Raw genomic sequence first — 21,626 nt, 5'->3', positions numbered from 1 at the left:
CCTTTTGGGAGGTCTTTCTCCCCCTGACTTCTCCCAAGCACCCCATGTCCTTATTTATGTTCCAGGGCTCCCACCGGGGGCCCACTTGGGTCTGCTCCCTGAGCCATACCTGTACCGTCTACCAGTTCTTTTCCCCAACAAAACTCATCTGTCCTGTGTCTCAGTCCTGCAAGGTCCTGCTGGTGGAAAGAAACTTTCTGGGAAACTGATCGGAATAATAGGGTAACAGCTGCTGATAGTTTACTGTGTTAATGTCCCAGGAACATTGATCTGGGGACCGAGGCCACTGGTGACTTATCTGAAAGAGTGGAAAAAGAGTATTTTAGGCCCTGTGGCGGGGCCATTGGGGGAGGCCTTTTGAGTTGGGAGATTACTTCTCTCTCTTCCAAATCTCGCTGTGTGGTTGTTTGCTGTCTTCCAGTGAAAGGCCGACCCTGAGCCTGCTTTGGAATGCACAGCACGTGTGATAGGGCCCCTGTGTTGCCTGTGCTCTTACTGTACAAAGCTGCATGCTTCTCCACCATCAGTCAGGAATTGTGACCTTTGCCTTTATTTCCACCAACTAAACCAGGCGTAGAACTTGGTCAAGTTACCTGTACACTGCAGGAAAGAAAACAAACAAAAAAAGTAACCCATCTGGGAATAAGCTGTATGTTTGTCCAAAATATTTGTGTACTTTGGCGGCAAATTTTCTTGTTAGGCCTTCGAGGATCAGCTCACGGCTCAGTGTGGGAACGTTTCCCTCACCTGGAAGCCCAGGGTGGGGGCAGAGGATTCTTCTACCAGCTTAAGGAATGTCTTGCCTGTTGACTTTCCCGTTGCCATGGAGACTGGCCGTGCAAATACAGCTCTTGGCATCTGCTGTCCGGGGGGTGCCTGTCAGCAAACAGTGCCAGCTGCCCGGGTTGGCCTGTGCGCCCGTGCCCACGCCCACAGCGGACTGCCCTGGGCCAGTCCAAGCACGCAGGGCACTGGCTCGGGAGCTACATGCCTCCTCAGGGGCCGGGAGCGGGCTGCGCCACTCAGTGAGGACTCTGTCCTTCCTCACTTTAGGGTCGTCCACGCAGCCATCCAGATTGAGTGAGGGTGAGAGAAGAGCCAGAGGAGCCTCTTGGTCACGTGAGGAAAATGAAATGATATTTTTAGCCAAAATGTCAGAGTGGGAGGATTTTCCCAGCAGCTGAAGAATGAAAAATTCCCTTGCAGAGAGGCAATCTGGCTATCAGTTTGTGAGGGTTTTGAGAGTGCCAAGGGCTATACCCAGTCCTTTGAATGCATTCTCCCACTTAATCCTCACAGACACCCTATGAGGCACGTCCTGTTTTTCCTCAGAGAGGTTTAGTCATCTGCTCAAGGTCACACAGGAGGTATGTATATGTCAGCATTTATATCCAGGCCTGTACTCTTGACTTTTATGTTATACTGAAAACCTCTGACCGCCTATAGGAACCAAAATGCAGGTGGAATGGTTGATTATCTTTTGGCTAAAATGGAAGTAATTTTTCTTTCTAATTTTGCAATAAAATTAAGAATACGCATTATCAGAGTGTGGGTAGCTCCTCCCTAGGTAAAAATTTAAGCAGACATTTTTATACTATTGAACAGTAAGTCGTTTATGCTCATGATCGCCAATGGACAACATAAGTTTGGAGAGTATATCTCATCTCATGTGATCTTCACAATGACCTTGAGAAGTGGAAATGAAGCTTGAAGTTCAGAGGGGTTGAACCTGGGCCTCTGATCCCTTGGCATCGTGGCCCTGCTGTCACTCTACTTGAGTGCCTAAGGAGCCTGGAAATGTAGGAATGAAGGATGTTTACAAGTTTTCAGATGTAGGCGTGTGGGAGTGTGCACATATGCCCGTGTGTGTGTGCCAGGGAAGAAAAAGAGATGCCCATTAGGGCTTTTGCATGGCTGTTCCTCTGCATGGAATGAATGCTCTTTCTTTCCAACTGCAGTAGATGTAAAATCTTCTCATTCAACCTCAGCATCTCTGACCACACGACCTAGAGCAGCGCCCGCCCTTGCTCTCCATCTCATTGCCCTGTTGTATTTCCTCTGAGCTGTGTTGTTAGGGAGCTTGTATGGGTGCCGGAATGGTCGGGGGAGTCCATCTGGACATGTGGACTTTCAGGCTGGGTTTTAGATAAGTACTCAAAGACATGTGCTGGTCTGCACATCTGCTTTATCTAGCTCAGCATTCACCACCACCTGAAACGTTCTTAGCTATTTGTCTGTTCATTTGCTCTTCTCCTACTAGTCAGGAAGTTCCACATCTATCTTGTTCAACACTTTAACACCATCACTTAGCACAGTGCCAGCACATAATAAAGAGATTCTCAATAAATGTTTGCTGAATGAGTGAATGAACAAGTGAATTTATGTTACTAATATATGGATGAAATTCAATACTTCTAAAGCACCTTGCACCTGACAGTTAGCCCACTGGTAATGGGCCATTTATGTGGAATCTGTCCAGCTCAGCTCTATGGAACAGCTTTCCAGTTCCACCTTGGGTCTAAGCTGCAAAGGAGTCAGAATGCAAAGGGGTCAGATCAGAAGGGAAACAAACGCCTGACCCAGAGCTCATGCCTTTTTGTAGGGAGTTGCAGAGCTCACAGCTGGGCTCGCAGGAAGGCACTAGAGCATCGTGTTCAAAGCTGAGATTCTAAAGCCAGACCGAGGCTGCTTAGAGACCCAGCTCCACTGATTACCAGTGAGTGACCTCGCGCAGGGTACTTAACCCCCGAGGCCTCAGACTTCTCGTCCTTAAAGGGACTATAGTTTGGAAGTTCCACTCATGCTAAGATGACGTATCACCTGACACAACTAAAAGGAGGTAAAATATATGTAACACTGATTTCAGATATGGGACATCCACAGCACAGGACAGCCATGCCTGAGAGGAGGGAGATAAACAGGATGAGCCCTTGTGAGTGCCAGCTCACCGCCTGGAGAGCACTGGCAGGCTGCAGTGAGGGCCAGGGAAGTTGGGCAGGTCCTGGTTGTCTCCAGATTGAGGAAGTGCATGTAGGAGTCGAGAGATGCGAAGGTGCCTAGAGGACTGAGAGGAGAGAGCTACACACACACAGAGAAAGCTCTAGAGATTTGCAGAGGGTTCCTCTCCACTCTTCAGTTGAGTACTGGTCAGTGGGGAAACTGTGAGGCAGAGAAAAACAACAACCTGAAAGGAGCAGAAGAACAGTCCTTGGAAGGCACACAGAGCTGGGAACAGTAACGCGCCCACCAGCCAGCCGGGAAAACCTTGTAATTCACAGAGCCTTGGGGAGAGCACACAGAAGGATTGTACCTCAGTAACGCGGAGAAAAACAGCTGTCTTATTAGTAGATGATATTAGTAGACACGGACAATGAAGCAAGTGTTTTAATTATATTCCATAGGCTCAGGGAGGTAGAGGAATGCTTGAGCATGTGAAGTAGAGACATGGAAGGTATAAAAAAGATCCAAATTGAACTTCTAGAGATGCAAATTACAATGTCTGAGATAAGATGACTGTAATTATCACTCCAAGAGTTTTCATTTCTAGTATTCTTATTTTTCCCCTTCGTATGTGTGTCCTTGTGCATTCAAAACCAGCGTCACACATACCCCCACACAAATGTGGAGCAAAGTTAGAAACATCATCTGGATATAAATCACTGTGCCAGGCAGCTGTTTTGCTGCAGCCTGAGTAAGAAAGGAAATGCTAAGACCTAACAATATACCTAGGAGGACATGTCCCCAGGTTCTTGCATAAGAGGTGGTGTGGGCAGGCGGTCAGCTGTATGATCACGAGATTAGTGTGGGTTTTGACTCCTACTGATTGGGTGACTCTCGGCAAGTTTGTTCATTTTTATAATGGGGCTGTATTACTTCCTCAATAAATGGTAGATATGAGGGCAAATTTAATATAATTAAGGAAAAATGGATTCCATTTCCTGACAAACAACATAATAGCCAATATCTCTGTGGGCTTGACAGGTGCCAGGCATTGTGCTAATTCTATTCCACACGTAATTGCGTTTAATCTTTATAATGCCTCTGATTCAGACAGGCTTATCCTCAATTTACAGATGAGAAAAGTGTGGCTCAGAGAGGGTCCCCAAATTGCTTCAAGTCACTTAGCTCTTTAAGTGGAAGCACATGGATTTAACCTAGCTGCGTTAAAATCTTCTTACCCAGGGCCCTGATCTTCCAAGGTTTATTCCCTGCATGTGTGTGTGTGTGTGTGTGTGTTTGTGTGATGCTGTCCTCTCATTTTCACATTCTGGCCTTCAACCTTTAATCCAAACACACACACATACATACACACACACACACACTGTGATACTAGGGGCTATCGAATTAGAAAAAGGAAAGTACAGGCTTGGGTTGTGAAATATTCTGACTCTCTGGCAAAAGATGTTTTAAGTTAGAGAAAACAGAAAGACTGGTTTGGAATGAAATTAATTTGGTGGGACAAAGTGTGATATCGCTTATGATAAATTTTCATTTCCTGGGACACAAAAGACCTTGACTTCAAGCTTTTATTATTTTTATCTCTTCGAGTGATGAGACTCACTGCTGACATTGCCAAGTGTAAACACGACAGTGGGGTGTGTTTAGGTGGTCCCCACGCCTGTCCCTTCTCCCCCGTGTGCTTGTTGGGGAGGGAGGGACGGCCCATGGTTGAGGCAGGTTTTCTAAACGGTGTAGATTCTCATGGTCTGTGAAAATCTCAACCGGAAGCAGATGTTACTGTGGAACAGGCTTCTCAGTTCTGATTTCTTTTTAGCCCCATGTTTTCAATGGAGTGGCAAAACTATGAAGAGATCAAAGCTGGTTAGGGCTGGCTGTCTCCAGATGCCTGGAGAAGCTCAGCCCCACTGTTGGGAGGCCAGTTAAGTAGCTGCTGCAGTCCTGCTGGCATCTGTTAAGATCTTGTGAGTAAAAGTGGGCCACACCCTGGAGAAAGACACCTAGGGAGACTGAAAGAGAAAAGCATTTCATAATGACAAGAACTGTAATTACCTTCTAATTGCACTTGGAGGGCTTCTCTTAGGAGAGTAAGCTTTATAAACTGTAAGCCATTCGCAAGGTCACTGGACTATCTTCAATGATGTATCAGTTAACTTACTCATTCAACGAATGTTTACTAATGCCTACTGTGTGTCAGACACTGCTCTGGGCACTGAGGCGCTCTGTGCCTTTCATGGGGTTTCCATCTGAGTGGAGGGAACAGACAGTAAACAAATAAATCCACATATAGTATATCAGACGGTGATAAATATGGTGAAGGAAAATAAAGCAGGAGAAAAGGGAAGAAAATGACAGGGTGAGGGTGAGGGAGTGTGTGTGTGTGCGCTTGCGTACGCCCACGTGGGTGCTGCTTTACATAGGGTTTTGGTATAAGGATTTGTTTTGGGGTCTGTTTTATAATGAAACATCTTATGAAACCAATGGCTTTACAACCTTCATTCAGTTTCCACTATATTTGCTTTTATGAGAATTCAGTTACAGCTGAAGTTATTTCTGGTCTAATCTTGAAAATAAAATTTGTTTCCCACATAGATTGGTGATATATAATATATAGCCTTGAGGGTGGGGAGGGAGCTGTTTGATGTACGTAAGAGAAAGGACTGGTTTTAGGACATTGCACAGTGATTGTAGAGAAGTGGATGTGGGTAGTTACCAAGGGTTCTTATCTGTTCATTCTTGCCCGCCCACCCAGACCCCTGCCTAGGTAAACCTGTCTTCCTATGACAGGTTGCACCTGAATTCAGAGCAGTTTTCCCTTCAACTACTGGCCTGGAGTCACGTCCTCATCCTCCTATGCTTTTTTTAGATTCCTCTTACTAGAGTAATGTCTGAAAGAACATAGAAGGTGATTGTTAAGCACTTACCACATCCTCCCTTTAATCCTTGCAACAATTCTGTTAGAGAGGAGCTATCATTATCCTCATTTTACAGATGAGGAAACTGAGGCTCAGAGAAGTTCAACAACCTGGACACAGCGTGTAGGACAAGGATGAGTCCGAATTAGCCAGCTCTGCCTAGCTCCAAGTTGTTCATCACTACGTTATATTGTCCGCCTTACTTTGTAAGATCCAAGTCCTTGATGAATGAATAGTAATGAGAACTACTGCCTTGATTCTACTGGACGAGGGGATTAGACAGGCATGGAGCCTGGGAACCCTGCTAAACCATCCGAGCAGGCAAGCACAGATTCAGATCCCTGAGGGCTGCATGAACAGGAAAATTGGTCAGGTGCGAGTAGCAAAAAGACAGGATACAGTCATCTATTTAAGAAATAGTCATTGAGCATCTTCTGCATGCCAGGCATTAGGTTAATTAACCTGCCCCTTGCAGTGACAAAGTAACTGACTCTGGCCTCCGTGCCTTCCTGATTGGGAAGGCTTTGCTGGGGAGACCTATGCTTCCACTCAGCTCTTTCTCTTATTAAAGTGACACCATTTGCAGCAGCAGGGGCAGAAGGATTGGGAGGGACTGGCAAAAAGGAAGTTGTTGCTGGCCCTGAATCCTGCAAATCCTGCCACAGTCTCCAGGCTAGCTCAGTGATTCCAAAACCCAGGAATGGAATTTGTTAAACGTATAGGGGCTCAGCCTCACCCCGGGGGGCTTGTACATAGCCAGGTTTGGGAACCACTGTGTGGACCTGCATTTCTACGTTTTCTAAAACACCTGCCTCCTTGTGATGCGGATAAAAGCCTCAAGGCTCTCTGACAGTCCTGGTCTGGAGTACGGAGGGGATGCCATGGGAAGGGCACAGGTAACCAGAACTGCTGAGTAGATTTTCATGGAGTTTGGCTTACTATGTTGTTCTGTTAAATAATTGGATTTCTACGCCCGTTTCTCAAATGCGAAGCTATATTATGATGTTAGATGCACTTACTTCTAAAAAACGACACAAGTCCCCATGACCCCAGATCCGGCTTTGCCAGCTGCCTTCCCTACCCCAAGCCCTCCACCCACCCCTCCACCTACTTTGGCTCCCATTGACAACCACTGTTCTGGACCATTGTTTCTCAAACTTCCTGAGTATAAGAATGAACTAAAGGAAAAGTCTGACTCAGGATTCAGGGAATCTGGAACCGCCCTGGTGACTGTGCTGCAGGGATGGCTGGGGAACAATCACATTCAGAGGAGCGGTTTATGAGCTAATCCAGAGGGTGAGGGTGGGCCAGTGGGAGACTCAGGAGGGATCCCCACTGGTGAGTGGATGGGAGACCCCAGTGTGGGGGGCTGCCATTCGAGGGGTTCTTGCTTACCAAGGGCTTCCTGTGTTAGGCTCCATTGCTGTGGCTGCCTCTGCCTCTCCTACCCATCGGGTTGGAAACAAGGAGCATGCATGGCTCTCCTGCCTTTTGCCTGGGGGCAGGGGGCGTGGGGCTTGACAGATCCTGACCCAGGGGAGGGAGAAGCGTGGGGAAGGGCTCAGCCAAGGAACCCCACAGGCCACACGGGCCTGGCTAAAATGGCAGAGCTCAGCTGACTGAGAGCCCAGTGCTTCAAAGGGTGAGCACGTCATGGTCCTTTCAGGTTTTCTACAGGGGATCTGGGAGCAGCTTGGAGAAGTATTTGTCCCCAGCCCCGTTGGGGATTGTGACTTCCCCTCAGAAGAAGTTGAGATGTGCCGAAGTCTCTAGGGACAGAAACAGGGCAACACGTGATTTACTTTCCAGGCTCCAACGTATTTTTCCTTTCCTTCATGAGGGAATTTCCAGTAAACCCTTCTCCAGTGATCCATGTGGGCTGTGTCCTGCCTTACAGAACAGCTCCATATACTCAAGCTCCCTGATTAAGAACTCAGCCAGCAGGGCCCTTACTCACCACAGTGGCATGCAGCCGTTACCATTGGCGTCAAGGCTATGCTAACGGGGGAGAACATTTTCCGTTTCTCTTTTTTAAACACACTAGACTGTTTGAATAAAAGAGAAACAATTGAAGAAGTTCTTAACCAACACTTGCATGCTGAGTTGACTAATTTACAATTAAACTCTTTTGTTCCCCCAATCATAACCTCTAATTTTCAAGTAGTTGCACCCACTGCTTAGAATTAGTTCAGTGTTGCGTAAAGACCCAACTCAAAACTGGATGGACATCCCTGGACTGAAAGGAATACGAGCAGGACTGGCTTTCTTCATTTCTGAATACATCTGCAGTTTATTAATTCTACACGTAAAGCTGGAGAGCCAAAAGGCCTTGTGATTCTTTCACTATAAAGTTTCCTTTTGAGCTGTCATCCATCTGTTTCAGTGTGGGGTGGGGTCCATGGGGGAGACTCTTATTTTTCCATGAAAATACAGGGCAAAACATCCCCATTACTTTCACTGTGACATTTTAGCATATTTATAGCATTAGTAATATGAAGGAAAAAGAGTTTTTGGTTTAGTGTCATCTCCTTTAAAGGAGATTGGCTTGCGGTCCCACTGAACTGTTCTTATCCCTTGTGTGGGAGGCCAAGTCATCCTTTCCCAGCCTCTCACAGTGTTTTGTATCCAAGCAATGTCATAGAAAATAGGCCAGGCCAGCTGGGCGTGCCTTCGGAGTCCTGTAGAGCTCAGGCTTGCCCCTAGGGGATGTTTTCTTCAATTACAGTGAAAGCTCTTAGAAGTTGTAACTGCATTTTTCTTCAACTCAGTCTAGCTGTTAAAAATATTTTGGGGATTAAAATCTTCCCAGGCTTTCATCTAAACACGCCACCTTTACTTCAGAAAAAAGAAATTCAAGTTTTCTTTTAATTCCCCTCCCTACATACACACAAGCATCAGAATTTTATGATGAAAAAGCAAATCTTAAGAAACAGGACTAAAGGTTTTTGAAAGAAGGAATTGGAAGGAATTGAAGTTAGAACTTATAATTGACTTCTTTTATTTCATTCCTTTCCTGGTCCGTTGTCTGTTATTACCCTCTCACACCCTGTTATGGGGAAGGGAAACCAGCAAATATTGGTTGAGTCAGAATGGAATTGTAAAACCACTCAGGGCATAAAAGGGCCCGCCCATGGGCTTTGTGTTTTAAGCATGCCTGTTCTCTCCAGTTGCCACAAGTCCCACCACTGTCTATTGTCTTACATATTACCCATTGTATTCCACATTTCTGTTATTGGCCTGACCTTTCCTCCTGACACCCTGTGTGAATTTAAGTTTGACTCACGACATTATAGGCCAATGCCTTTGAAAGCAGGAATCTTACCTAGTATTTTGGATTGTCAATCATGGGTATATTCTGGGATTTTTTTTCCTGAATCAATGAACAAGGACTTTAACAGAGGAGAAAAGAAAGATTTAACATGGGATTGTTTCCTAAATAGATAGATGTAGAAAGCATCATATATGCAAGCCTAGTAGCAGACTTTAGAGCTGAAAAGGGTCTGAGAAATTATTTACTTCAGTCCACTCATTTGCAGATAGTGAAGTGGGCTCAGAGAGTTGAGTGACTTAGCCAAGGCCTCAAAGGAAGTTGGGACACAGAGTTAGGGCCACAATAGGAATTGTCTAACCCAGTGGTTCTCAACCTGGGGCGATCTTGCCCAGCAGGGGACAATTGGCAAGCTATAGAAATGCTAGCGGGTAGGGGCCAGGGATGCTGCTGAATATCTGACAAGGCACAGGACAGCCCCCCAAACAAAGAATTGTCCAGTTCAAAATGTCAGTAGTGCCAAAGTTGATAAGTGCTCGTCCAACCCCAGGCCAGCCCTCTTTCGACGCTGGTATTGTCCTGGCATGCTGTACTTTTTGTTTTGTTCCAAGAATTATTTATTGCTGATAGAGAGTCAGGTCATCTCGATTTTAGCAAAAGCAAATCAATTCATGTTTGAGTGTGCAATGTTATTATTTTAATCATGAGGTTAGGTTATGAATCATGGAACTGTGAGGAATAAAATCCAGTGCGTTTCCACATTTTCAAGGCAAGTACCTCATTAGACATTTAATACCAGTCAGATGACTTTTAAATCTGTAGTTTTCACATTTTGTTCTTTTTAAAAACTCAATAGCCAGCCCCTTGGCTTACTGTCTTATTTGTAAAACATGGAAAGAAGTTCTCCTCAGGCTCGCACATATGGGGCTGAGCGAGATGTGGAAGAGGTTTTACCAGGGATTCTCTCCTCGTATGGGAGCTTTACTTGTTTCATCTGGTGGAGATGGAGTCATGTGAAGACTCTTGTCCTCAATATGTCAGAGGAATAAAAATCCAAGTGAGGAGAAAACATACTCATGTGAAAAAAACCTAACAAACATACTGAGTGAACATGTCTGAAAAATTACTCTGTCAAGGTCCCATCAATTCTCAGCATTGACTGAGAGATCAAAAAGTTCACTCTTATCCCGCAGGGGGCAGAATTTTTCTTTTCCATTGCCAATAAATGACTCTACTTGTGATATTAGAAGAGATGAGAATCCATCATGGTGGTTGAACGTCTTATGCGGTGTTCTGTTCAAGAAGGTGTACTCTTCCAAGAAACCATGTGCCCATGGTTCAGATCATTGGGTAAATTGGGTGAAATGGTGCTGTAGCAATTTTCTGGTCTTATGCAGTATAATACGTCTATTCACAGGAGATGAAGTCACTTACTAATATTGTCGAGTCATTGGATCTATGTGATTGGGTGACAGACCCTAGATCTGTGTAGAATCTAGTCCTATTTCTGAGATGTGAATGGGGGAGGAGAAAATGGATGTATGTCAGTTCAAAAATGATGTACCCATGTTGACATCAACTTTCACTTTCTGATTTTTAAAGAAAATGTTCTACATTTTGATATAATTGATATTTCTCCACAAGATGAACTTCCTGATTATTCTTTTTGCCTGAAAGCCCAGAGTTATGTTTTATGCACAACTACTGTTTCTTTACTACAAGTTTTTTGATATAAGGGATCTCTTCTATCACACTGAGGACTTGGTGCTTACTTTTCTATTTTTATGCTAACGATATTCCGTGTTATCATCTCTCCTGTTTATTAGTATAAGTTGCTGCAAATGTGGGCAAGGTATAAGTAAATAACATTTAAATGTTCTTACCATTTCTCTTTTCCTTTATCAGTATCCACACGGAAGGCACACCCCTGTGCTCTCTTTGCTTTTTGATTACATTTCACAAAGGGAACTCTTTCAATTCACTCATTCTTATATCCATGTTTCATGTTATAACCCCCACTTCACTGACTATATCCTGTGGGTTACATTTTTATATTGACTAACTCCCTAGAGATGTGTGTTCCATACATTTTTTTGATCATGTACCCTAACTATAAAAATGTTTTCCATATTCATTCTCAATATATGTAGACATTTAGTTTTTTCTTCATTCACTAAATATCTATTAAGAAACGTGCTGTGTTCCAGGCACTGGGGTTAGAGCAGTGAACAGAACAGACAACAATTCTTGCTCTAGAGAGGGCACAGGGACACAGGTGTACTTCTGTCCCAATATGCTATGTGCACTAAGAGGTAGATGGGTAGGAGTTAGAGGCTGAATGTAATCTCTCAGGTTCCAGGAAAAGAGAGAAGTGCACGCATTCAACTTTTGAATGCTGCTCTTGAGTATATGGGGTAGCATGTTGACCCCATCACCAAACTAGCAACCTGTTTACATTTCAAGAAGGTCTACTTGAGGGCATGACTTTACACTGGGCAATGTTTTATGGCTCCTTTTAAATTTCCGTTACAGAAGAATACCTGAATTTTGTCCTACTTTCTTTCTTTCTGGATTCTAGGGGGGACTATATTCAGTCCTTGCCCCCCACCCATCTGTCTCCTTCATGACTTGAAATTTCATGGGCCCCTAGTTTGACTCTTGAAATGACTGCTTGTTATGGAGAAGGGATAGCTGATATGTGATGTTTACTGCCAAAATACCCTACTAGGGTAAGAACAAAATGGCCCAGATTTCATTATGAGTGATTTGAATGCTAACAGAGGAAGAGGAAGGGAATTGGGAGGTCTGATGAGTCAACAGAAGCATGCCTCTTACTTTGGCTACTGTGCGCTTTCTCCTTTCCCCTGCAGATTAATTGGCACGGCCACCGTACCCCTGAAGGACCTGATTGGCGACCAGAACAGATCACTGCCATACAAACTGATCTCCCTGCTAAATGAAAGGGGGCAAGATACCGGGGTGAGCATTTTCCCTCTTGTTGAATGGCTTTGAAGTGAGATGGTTAAGCAAAACTTCATTAGGAAAAGTGTAAATTTATAATTAGCTCATTACAGACACGCACACACAAACCTACTGGTTTTGAGATAAACAGGTCCATTTGCAAATGATATAGCCTTATCCTATACTCTCAGTCACAAAACTAGCAAATTAGGGAAGCTTGATTTTCTATGACAGATGCTATAGAGTGAGTGGGACCTTCTCTTGGTATAGATCTGTGCACATCAAATATTTGTATGGTGAGCATATCTCTGTCTATCAGACACTCTTTGAAACATTCTATATAGGGTAATTCATTAATATTACCTTGGAATATCAGGATGTTAATATCATGATCTTTGTTATTGCATTGGCTGCTGAATATTTTCTGATCACAGCCTGTTTGAATAAGTAGATGTTGATATTGCCTGATGTGAGACCAGAATTCTCTTTCTTAAGTACGCTTAAAAAAAAATTTTACTCAAGCATCACAGCTCTCCGATTTCATATGATTGCAAATAAGCGCTCATAAAGCTACCACTCTTGCCTCATTAACCTTTAATCCCTTCATTTTCCAATCAGCTTATTTTGCTTGGGAGCCTGGGCGAAGGGAGAAAATTTTATACTAAAAGAGGCCATCCTTGTAGGCAAGAATATAGGTTGGGCTTCTCAATGTCCATTAAGAATGTCAGTCTTGTTGGTCTAGGCTCCAAAACTAATAAGTTTACTGTGAATCAGCATTCCAATCATAAAACAAATTCAGAATATTGCCTATCATTTATCGACCTAAAACCTGGCTGAGAGAAATGATACTTATGAAAGATGGTACAAGTCAGTGATCTTTCTGGCTGCTCTTCTTTTTAAACACAGAAGAAAGCTGTCTAGAACCCTGAAATGCAGAACTGTGGAGACTGGAGTAAGGATGGCTGTAAAATTGGAGTAAGATGGAGTAAGGAAGGTTAAGGGACTCAGGTCCTGCCTCCCTGGGCATCCTCTCATCCCTGTTAGGGGTCACTGGAGCACCTCTGGGAACCCTGAGGTTATTGGGAAACCACTGATCCAGAGGATGAGCCCTCATGTATTCTTCGAAGTTTTAAAAATTTGATGCTTTGATTAAGTTTAGCACCTGAGCCCCTCATGTTCCTGTATTCAGCTTCCTCCTGTAGACTTGGTCTTTAGCATAGGAGCCAAAAGAGGCTGTTCCTGTAATTCTTTATTTGCCATGAAACTGTTGTTGGGGGCATTATTAATTATTCTGTTCACTGTCTCCCAAATCAGTAGTTTCTAAGTTGGCCACAGAATGTGCTGATCCAAGAGGGAGGATTCCCTGGTGAGCAGAGAGATGGAAAAAAAATAAGGGCAATATAGTGTGTGTATGTGTGTATGTGTGTGTGTGTGTGTGTGTGTGCGTGTGTATTAGAGTTTACCAGATGTAGCAAAAGTAGCAAATGAAAGTATGGGATGCCCATTTAAGTTTGAATTTCAGATAAACAATGAATGATTTTTTTTTTTTTAGTGTAAGTATGTCCTAAATGTTATGTCCTATATTTTTTCTGGTAACCTGGGTGTGGGGTGTGTGTGGGGTGTGTGTGCATCCTTATTTGCAAAGAACTCCCTTTATTCTGAAGTTTGTCCTTCCTCATTTTTGCTGTTAAAATTCCTTTCTTTTTTGAAATGATTAAAATAGTAGATGGTCATCCTGGGCATGTTTTGGCAAAATAAAAGTTAGCAACCCTATGTTGATTCCCTCTGTCAAGCATTTTTGAAATTTTGTAGATTCATGAAACATAAAAATATAGGAAACTGCCCTAAAATAATGCATCATGTGAGAAATTTCTCTCAGATTTTAAAAGTGGGAATCGTTTTATCTCCTGTAAGGAACTAGTATGTTTCTTCCTTTCTGATCATGAAAGTTATGTAATGTCTTAGCTTCTCCTTGCCTGGTCTCCTAGCCAGCCGTTTTGCGGTCACATTTTATGCAAGAGGCAATTATGTTGAACTTTATGATTTGTATACTTGTTTCCTCTTTAATCAGACGATTCCTTTTTTTAATCCTATTTTATGAGTCACATTGTTATGTAATTTTTTGTTAGTCGCCTAAAATTCCTTTTAGAGAGAAGTGTGAAAATAAATTTCAACAGTGAGTAAACAAATAACTTAATCATTTCAGACGAGCCTCTGTGACTGCAATTCTGTGATCGCAGGCCATCTCTAGTCTAGGATGGAGGCCAGTTACAAGTTCGTGCTTGTTTGCCACAACTTTCCTCCAGTTTATGAGGTTGCCCCTTAGCAATGATACACTTGGCAACTGGATACAGGTAACTCCTTTCCCAGGCTTGTAGTTTTTCCCACTCTACCTGGGCTCTCACGTGGGAAGATATAAACAGTCAAGCATATGTCTTCTTTCTCTCTTTCTCATCTCACTTCCCCTTCTCCCTGCTTACCTGTTCTAGAACTTTTACTCCTGCTGAATTGGTTTGTATTGAGTCTGTCACATTCTGATGCCCTGCAATGATTCTGTCTGAAATGAATTCTTTCTTCCCAGGCCACCATTGACTTGGTGATCAACTATGATCCACCTTCAGCTCCACATCCAAATGACCCCAGTGGGACCAGCGTGCCAGGCATGGGAGGTAAGCTGACCCTTCTGAAGGCCCAGCCTACCCCAGGGAGAATCTACTAACCTACATAAGGAAGTCTCCAAGAAACTCTTCCTTGTCGTTATACTGTCTGTCGCTCCCTGCCCATCTAGACAGCACCCTGTGAGAATGGTGGAGCTGTCCTGAATCAGGACACCGCAGTAGTTTGCGAAATGCCCTTCAAGGGAGAGGGGAAGGGTGACACAGCCCCTTACTCACAGTGAGCCCATCCAGCACACACAGACTCCAGCAGAAGGTCCCAAGCAAGGCTTTGCTTTGGGTTTGTAGCTTCCACCCCACACAACGTCCTCTGGTTGTAAGGCTCCAGGAGTGGCCTCTACTCTCTTCGTGTGTGTCTTCACCTCCTCAGTGTGTGATCACCAGGCTGTGCTCTCAGCCGCCAGTCTCACGGTCAATGCCCTTGCCTGGGAGCCTCTTTCTCTCTCTCCTTGGCCCTCACCCCTGCCAGCTTCCGATAGCCCATTGGTCTTTTAACCAATTGCTTCCCTCGGCATAACCCACCTTATGCTGCTTGTTCTCTGGTGTGGGTTGTCAGTGGTTCAGGGCCATCAGGGGCTGCAGGCTCAGGGGAGGGCTTTGGGCCTTAGGTGGAGGGAAGTCTGCAAGACAGTCAGGTCTTTCACGCAGCTGAGTTTGACCTCCTCTTAGCATTTTTCCAGGGTGATGTTACGCTGAAAGTGTCTTTGTCTCTTCCTCTGTCCTGAGATGTGCCACCAAACGCCCCCTGTTTACAAGCCTTTGTATGTGCCCCAGGAAGGGAGCGGCCCCTCGTCCACCACACTCACCTGCTGCCTTGAAATTCTCCTTCCTAGAGGGCGCCCTGGCACTTGTTCCTGCCAGGCTTGGCTCCTCAGGTCCTGTCTTCTCCTCGTTTCTCTTGGTTCTGAACTCAGCAGTCCGGACGCCTGAGTGGTCTGCATGGCACTGGCAGCAGCGCCTCCCTGCCTGCCCTGTGGCATCTCTGCCCCGTTCCTGCCTGACTTCTTGTCTCATCTCAGCTTGATCCCAGCCACTGCCCCAACTCACTCACACTCTGTAGATGGCCCAGTATTAAGGTTTTGGCCTGTTTCTTGACCAAGTAGTTGTGAATGTCCAGCTTGGGTCAGCTGGTCCCTTCTTCCTTGGGGACAGTTGGGACTGAAATAGCCCCAGGACATCAGCAAAACACTGTGCATTCCCCCTCTGCCCTGCAGCCCCCTGGGGACGCTGCTTGTCTGGGACACTCTCAGCCCTACAAGAGCCCTGCAGTGGCTCAAGAACATCCGTGGCTCCCTTTGCTGCTGCAACAGTCATGACAAATGAAACACAGAGGGAACAGTGCAGTCCTGAACACCACCCCTTCAGGGGCTGAACAGAGTGGTCCAACCTGTTTCCTTCCCACCTCCCCTGCCCGTCACTGCTGTCACCAGTATTTGCATTGGCCTGGGAAGGGCCGTGGTATATTCTGGCCCATAAAAGGCAGCCCCAACTAGTGGACATGTCTGGAGCAGCCTCTGAATTGGGAGGATCAGGGGACCTTTCCTCACCCTGACGTTTTCCTAAGCCTGTTTGTTAGTTTCTAGGGATGCTGTAGTAAATCGCTACAAACTGGGTGGTTTAAATATTAGAAATCGATTCTTTCACAGTTCTGGAGGCTGGAAGTCTGAAATCAAGGTGTCCGCAGGGTTGGTTCCTTCCAGAGACTCCAAGGGAAGATCCGTTCCATCCCTCTCTCCTAGCTTCTGAGGGTCACTGGCAGTCCTTGGTGTCCCTTGGCTTATAGATCCATCACTCCAGTCTTTGCCTCTATCATCACACAGTGTTCTTCCCGTCTGTCTCTGTCTTCACATGGTGTTCTCTCTGTGTGCCTGTGTCTAAATTTCTCACCTCTTATAAGGAACCCCATCATTGGATCAGGGCCCACCCTAATCCAGAATGCCCTCATCTTAACTTGAGTACATCTACAAAGACCCCATTTCCAAATAAGGTTACATTCTGAGGTTACAGATGGGCATGAATTTTGAGGAGACTCTATTCAACCCAGTATAGCAGTAGATAAAAGGCAGTTTCATTATGTTTATTCTATTTCAAGAGCTAAAATCTTAAATGGGCCCTTTTGTGTTACCCCTTGAGCCAGGCCTTTAGGGAAAAACATAGCACTGTGGTTCATTCAAGTAAAAAGAGTAAACTTATAGTTTACAATAAACAGGTGCCACATCATTTCTTGGTATTTACCGAGTAAAGAAATTGGTTGCTGGCTTTCTTGACCCATCGCTAGATGCTGCAGTGCTGGGGATGGTCAATGCTGTAAGATACAGCTCCTGCCCTCCAGGGACTTTCAGTCCAGGTTTGGAGACCAGACTTTTTATCCTGAAGGTGTAACATTTTGGATAAGAGCAAGGGCTTTGGGATCCGACTGGCCTAGGTTGGATTCTGTGTCTATGGTTCATTAGCCAAGTGACCTTGGGTAAGTCATTTAACATCTCTAGATCTCAGTGTTCTTTACTATAAGGTGGGGATAATGGCAGCCCTTACATCATAACCTTGTTGTAAGGATTAAAGGAGATAATGCATATAAACTACATTTAGTGTGGTACATATAAAGCAGACCAGCGCCTGACATACATTAAGTGCTACATTAATGGTGGCTATCATTATTATTGCTATTATGACAAAAACAATTCCGGGGGGCTTGTAATCCTGAGCTCAGTTGGCTCTCACACTCTGTTTGAACATTCAAATTGTTTCCTCTAAAAAGCTATTAGAAAAGAATCATCTGGTTTGGTTCAGTCATGTTGAGATGACCAAATGCTTTCTTTTTAAATATCTTAAAAAAAAAAAAAAAGAAGTTTTGTCTTAGTGGGCCGGATAGACTTTGAGAATAAGCAGTTTATCAGGCTATTCTGAGTGTTGGAGGAGGTCCCATCTCCTGAGGGGACCTGTGTGAGCCCAGGCTCAGAAAACATGTGATTTCCCTGAGGAAAAGGCTGCTTCCTTCAAAAGCAGAAAAGCACTAACTCTTGAACTCTTAAACCCAATGAGGAGAAAATCTGTGCACTCTAGGATCCCTTTGCTGGAGGGTCTCAGCAGCGCTCAGGCTCCAGCAGTGCTTGTGGCCCGAGTGTTCACGCATCCCCTTAGGAAGTCGATTCCAGGGGCTCTGGCTCTGCGGTGGCAGTTGGCCAAGGTCTTACTCAGAAGTTCTTTAGAATCGCTGATACTACTAGAAGAAGATAGGAAATGAACTAGAACTTGGGTTCCTTTTATTTGAATTTCAAACAAAGAATGTTACCATTGCAAATGAACTGTGTCTGCAGGGCAATTTTATTTTCAAGTGTGAGATGACAAAGTGAAATTTCTTTTCTTAAAAAATAAACAGGGTTCTTTGATCTGAAGTGCTGTCTTTGTTCTCTAAGACGAGTTCACCAAGGCTGGGTCAAGGTGACATTCTGAATGCTGGCTTCATAATCTGGCCCAAAGAAACTTTTCTTCCTCATTTTTAAAAATCTTTCAGTATCCTAGATTATCTGAGTGTTTCAAAGAAAAACATTTTTTTCTCAATATGATAATTCAGTTCAACTAAGGAAAGATATCTTTGAGTACTTACTATAACTCTATGCTAGGAAAGATGCTAGGAACAAAATACAACTTAGTCTTGGGGGAAGGTAAGACCAACAAACTTGAGACAGAGAAATAATAGCAAGATAGCCACACCTCCTGCCATCACATATGTCATTAATGACCTAATGACATAAAAGGCCCAGAATTTGTTCTTTTCCTTTCCTGTCAATTGACTCTTAAAAAAAAGCAACATAAAACCTTTACCATTCTTATATAAAAGTAATGAGTATGCTTCCTCTAATTTATATAGATGTTTTCAAATCAAAAAATTTGAGCTTGTTGATTTTGTTGAGTGCAAAAGCAATAATGCATGTAAAAATGTAAACATCACAAAAATATAAGACACAGAAAGTGCAAATCCCTCATAGTTCCATCCTCCTGAGTTAACCACTGTTCACGACTAGCAATGCTGATTTTAAGGGTTACCATTTACATAGTGGGTCCTGCCAAGAAGAAATTTGAAATATTAATGATAGAACCCAAAAGTGAAGATTTTCAGGAAAATTCACCCCTGCAAGTTGAAGAAACTAATTATGACCGCAGATCACAGGAACTGAATAACTGAGGGGTTCATGGTTTTTTTTTTTTGAAGACTATATATATGTATTTATATATAGTGTATGTGTGTGAGGAGTATTGGCCCTGAGCTAACATCTGTTGCCCATCTTCCTCTTTGTGCTTGGGGAAGATTGTCCCTGAGCTCACATCTGTGGCCATCTTCCTCTATTTTGTATATGGGATGCCACCACAGCATGGCTTGATGAGTGGTGTGCAGGTCCACACCCAGGATCCAAACCTGAGAACCCTGGGCCCCTGAAGTGGAGTGAGTGAACTTAACTACTGCATCACCAGGCCAGCCCCAGGAAGACTTTATATTTTTTTAGAGCAGTTTTAGGTTTACCACAAAATTGAGATGGTACAGAGATTGCCCTTATACTCTCTGCCCCCACACATGCATAGCCTTCCCCATATCAATATAACTCACCAGAATGGTACATTTTTTTTATGAAGGATGGACCTTGATTGACACATCATAATCACCCAAAGTTCACAGTTTACCTTAGAGTTCAGTCTCAGTGTTGTACATTCTATGGGTTTGGACAAGTGTATAATGATATATATCCATCATTATAATATACAGAGTATTTTCACTTCCCTAAAATCTTCTGTGCTTTGTATATTCATCTCCCCACTGCCACTTCCAACTTTTGGTAACCACTAATTTTTTTGTTGTCTCTATTGTTTTGCCTTTTCCAGAATGTCACATAGTCGGAATCATACATTATGTAGCCTTTTCAGATTGGTTTCTTTCACTTAGTACTATGCAGTTAAGATTCCTCCATGTTTTTTCAAGGCTTGATAATTTATTTATTTTTATTAGCACTGAATAATATTCCATTGTCTGGATGTGCCGCAGTTTATTCACCCACCTACTGAAGGCCATCTTGGTTGCTTTCAGTTTGGCAATTATGAATAAAACTGCTGTAAACATCATGTGCAGGTTTTTGTGTGGACGTAAGTTTTCAGCTCCTTTAGGTAAATACCAAGGAACATGGTTGCTGGATGGTCTAGTAAGAGTATGTTTCATTTTGTAAGAAACCACCAAACTGCCTCCCATAGTGGCTGTACCATTTTGCATTCCCACCAGCAAAGTATGAGTGTTCCTGTTACTCCACATCCTTGTCAGCATTTGGTGGTGTTCCAGATTTCAGCCATTCTAATAGGTATAGAGTGATATCTCATTGTTTTAATTTGCATTTCCCTGATGACATATGATGTAGAGCATCTTTTCATAAGCTGACTTGCCATCTGTATATCTGCTTTGGTGAGGTGTTAAGGTCTTTGGCCCATTTTTTAATCAGGTTATTTGTTTTCTTACTGTTGAGTTTTAAGAGTTGTTTGTATATTTTGGATAATAGTCCTTTATGAGACATGTCTTTTGCAAATATTACCTTTCAGTCAGTGGCTGTCTTCTGATTCTCTTGACATTGTCTTTCGCAGAGCAGAAGTTTTTTATTTTAATGAAGTCCAACTTATCAACTATTTTTTTATAGGTCTTGACTTTGTTGTTCTATCTAGGGGGTTTGTTTTTTATAAGAAATGCTTTTATGGAGCTCTTATATGAAGATGACAAAGGTTACAGACTCTGGGGCATTGGTGGCTTGAGTGAAAGTGTGTGGTGTCAAAGGTACCCCTTTCATTAACCCAGCTCTGAGACTGTTCCCATGACAGAGGGGTGGGCTGACACAGACTGCAGGCTTGACCTCCTCAAAACCTTTTACTTTGCCAACTTGATTTGCCAGATGTCAGTTAGCTTGACTGGAACTTATATTCCTGTGGCTGGAATAGACTATTTTTAAAATCTCACATCTATTTTTGAAGAACCATCTGTTAAAATTGTGCTTTGTTCAATGATAGAAACAAAAAAACTCATTCATAGCCAGGCTTGGCTACTTCAAATTTTTTTCATTCCACAAACACCAAAGTCACTTTGCTTGCAATTCAATTTGATCCAGTTCAAAAAACATTTACTGACACCTATCTGTGGAGCATACAGAGGTGAGAAAGGCATTGTTTGCCACCAAGGAGCTTGCATTTCTGTAGAAAGGTAAGATAAAAACATGAGTAACTATAGGTCATGGCTGAATATAATAAATTCCTCCAGAAATGACTAAGCAAATTATTACACAGGAAACAATTTCTTAGAGAAAGTACTTTTCATCTGTGTATTTCAACTATGCATTCTCAGTGCCCAGCACAGAGCTTGGAAATCCATAATTGTTCAATACGTGCTTGGTTGAGTGAATGAATGAATGAGTGAATGATGGATGGGTAATGGATATGGCTTGAATTTTTATTTCAAAAAGGGCATTTTGGGGAACAGTAGTGAATAGGCCAAAGTGACTGATTCAATGAGAGGTGTATTGAAAGGGAAGCATGTTCCTGAGGGCTGGGAGTGCCAGGCTGACACATTTGTCCTTTGATGGACAGACCCTGAGGATCCATGGAACGTTTTCTGAATGAGAGACTGACTTGGTCAGAACCGAAGTGGAAAATGATCAGTGTGTTAGAAGATTGTTGCAGGCACTGCAACTCCAAGATTGGGTCTCTAATTGGCTTCATCCAGCAAACGGACTGTATTAGGTGAATTTTTTTCCAGGATATTTAGGAAATCAGAGTGATCATAACAGACAAGTGGTTTTTAAATTTTAGACAAAAGAAAATCAT

General features: G+C 43.5%; 1 protein-coding gene across 3 annotated transcripts in view; it reads left to right on the top strand.

Annotated features, from left to right (window-relative positions):
• The window catches only part of MYOF (myoferlin), a 152,592-nt gene that overhangs the window by 26,198 nt on the left and 104,768 nt on the right, over positions 1–21,626 (top strand). For 2 of the 3 annotated variants that reach the window (XM_046654930.1, XM_046654929.1), the window contains exons 4-5: positions 12,012–12,120; positions 14,684–14,771. In XM_046654930.1, coding sequence (XP_046510886.1) covers positions 12,012–12,120; positions 14,684–14,771 — 197 coding nt within the window. Of the gene's footprint in view, positions 1–1,017; positions 1,368–12,011; positions 12,121–14,683; positions 14,772–21,626 lie in introns of those variants that run through there. The other variant, XM_046654931.1, reaches the window with a different exon arrangement.

This window comes from Equus quagga, chromosome 2 (assembly GCF_021613505.1).
Source record: "Equus quagga isolate Etosha38 chromosome 2, UCLA_HA_Equagga_1.0, whole genome shotgun sequence".
Classification (NCBI taxonomy): Eukaryota; Metazoa; Chordata; class Mammalia; order Perissodactyla; family Equidae; genus Equus; species Equus quagga.
The sequence above is the reverse complement of the archived record's forward strand: the minus strand, read 5'-3'. Positions and strand labels throughout refer to the sequence as shown.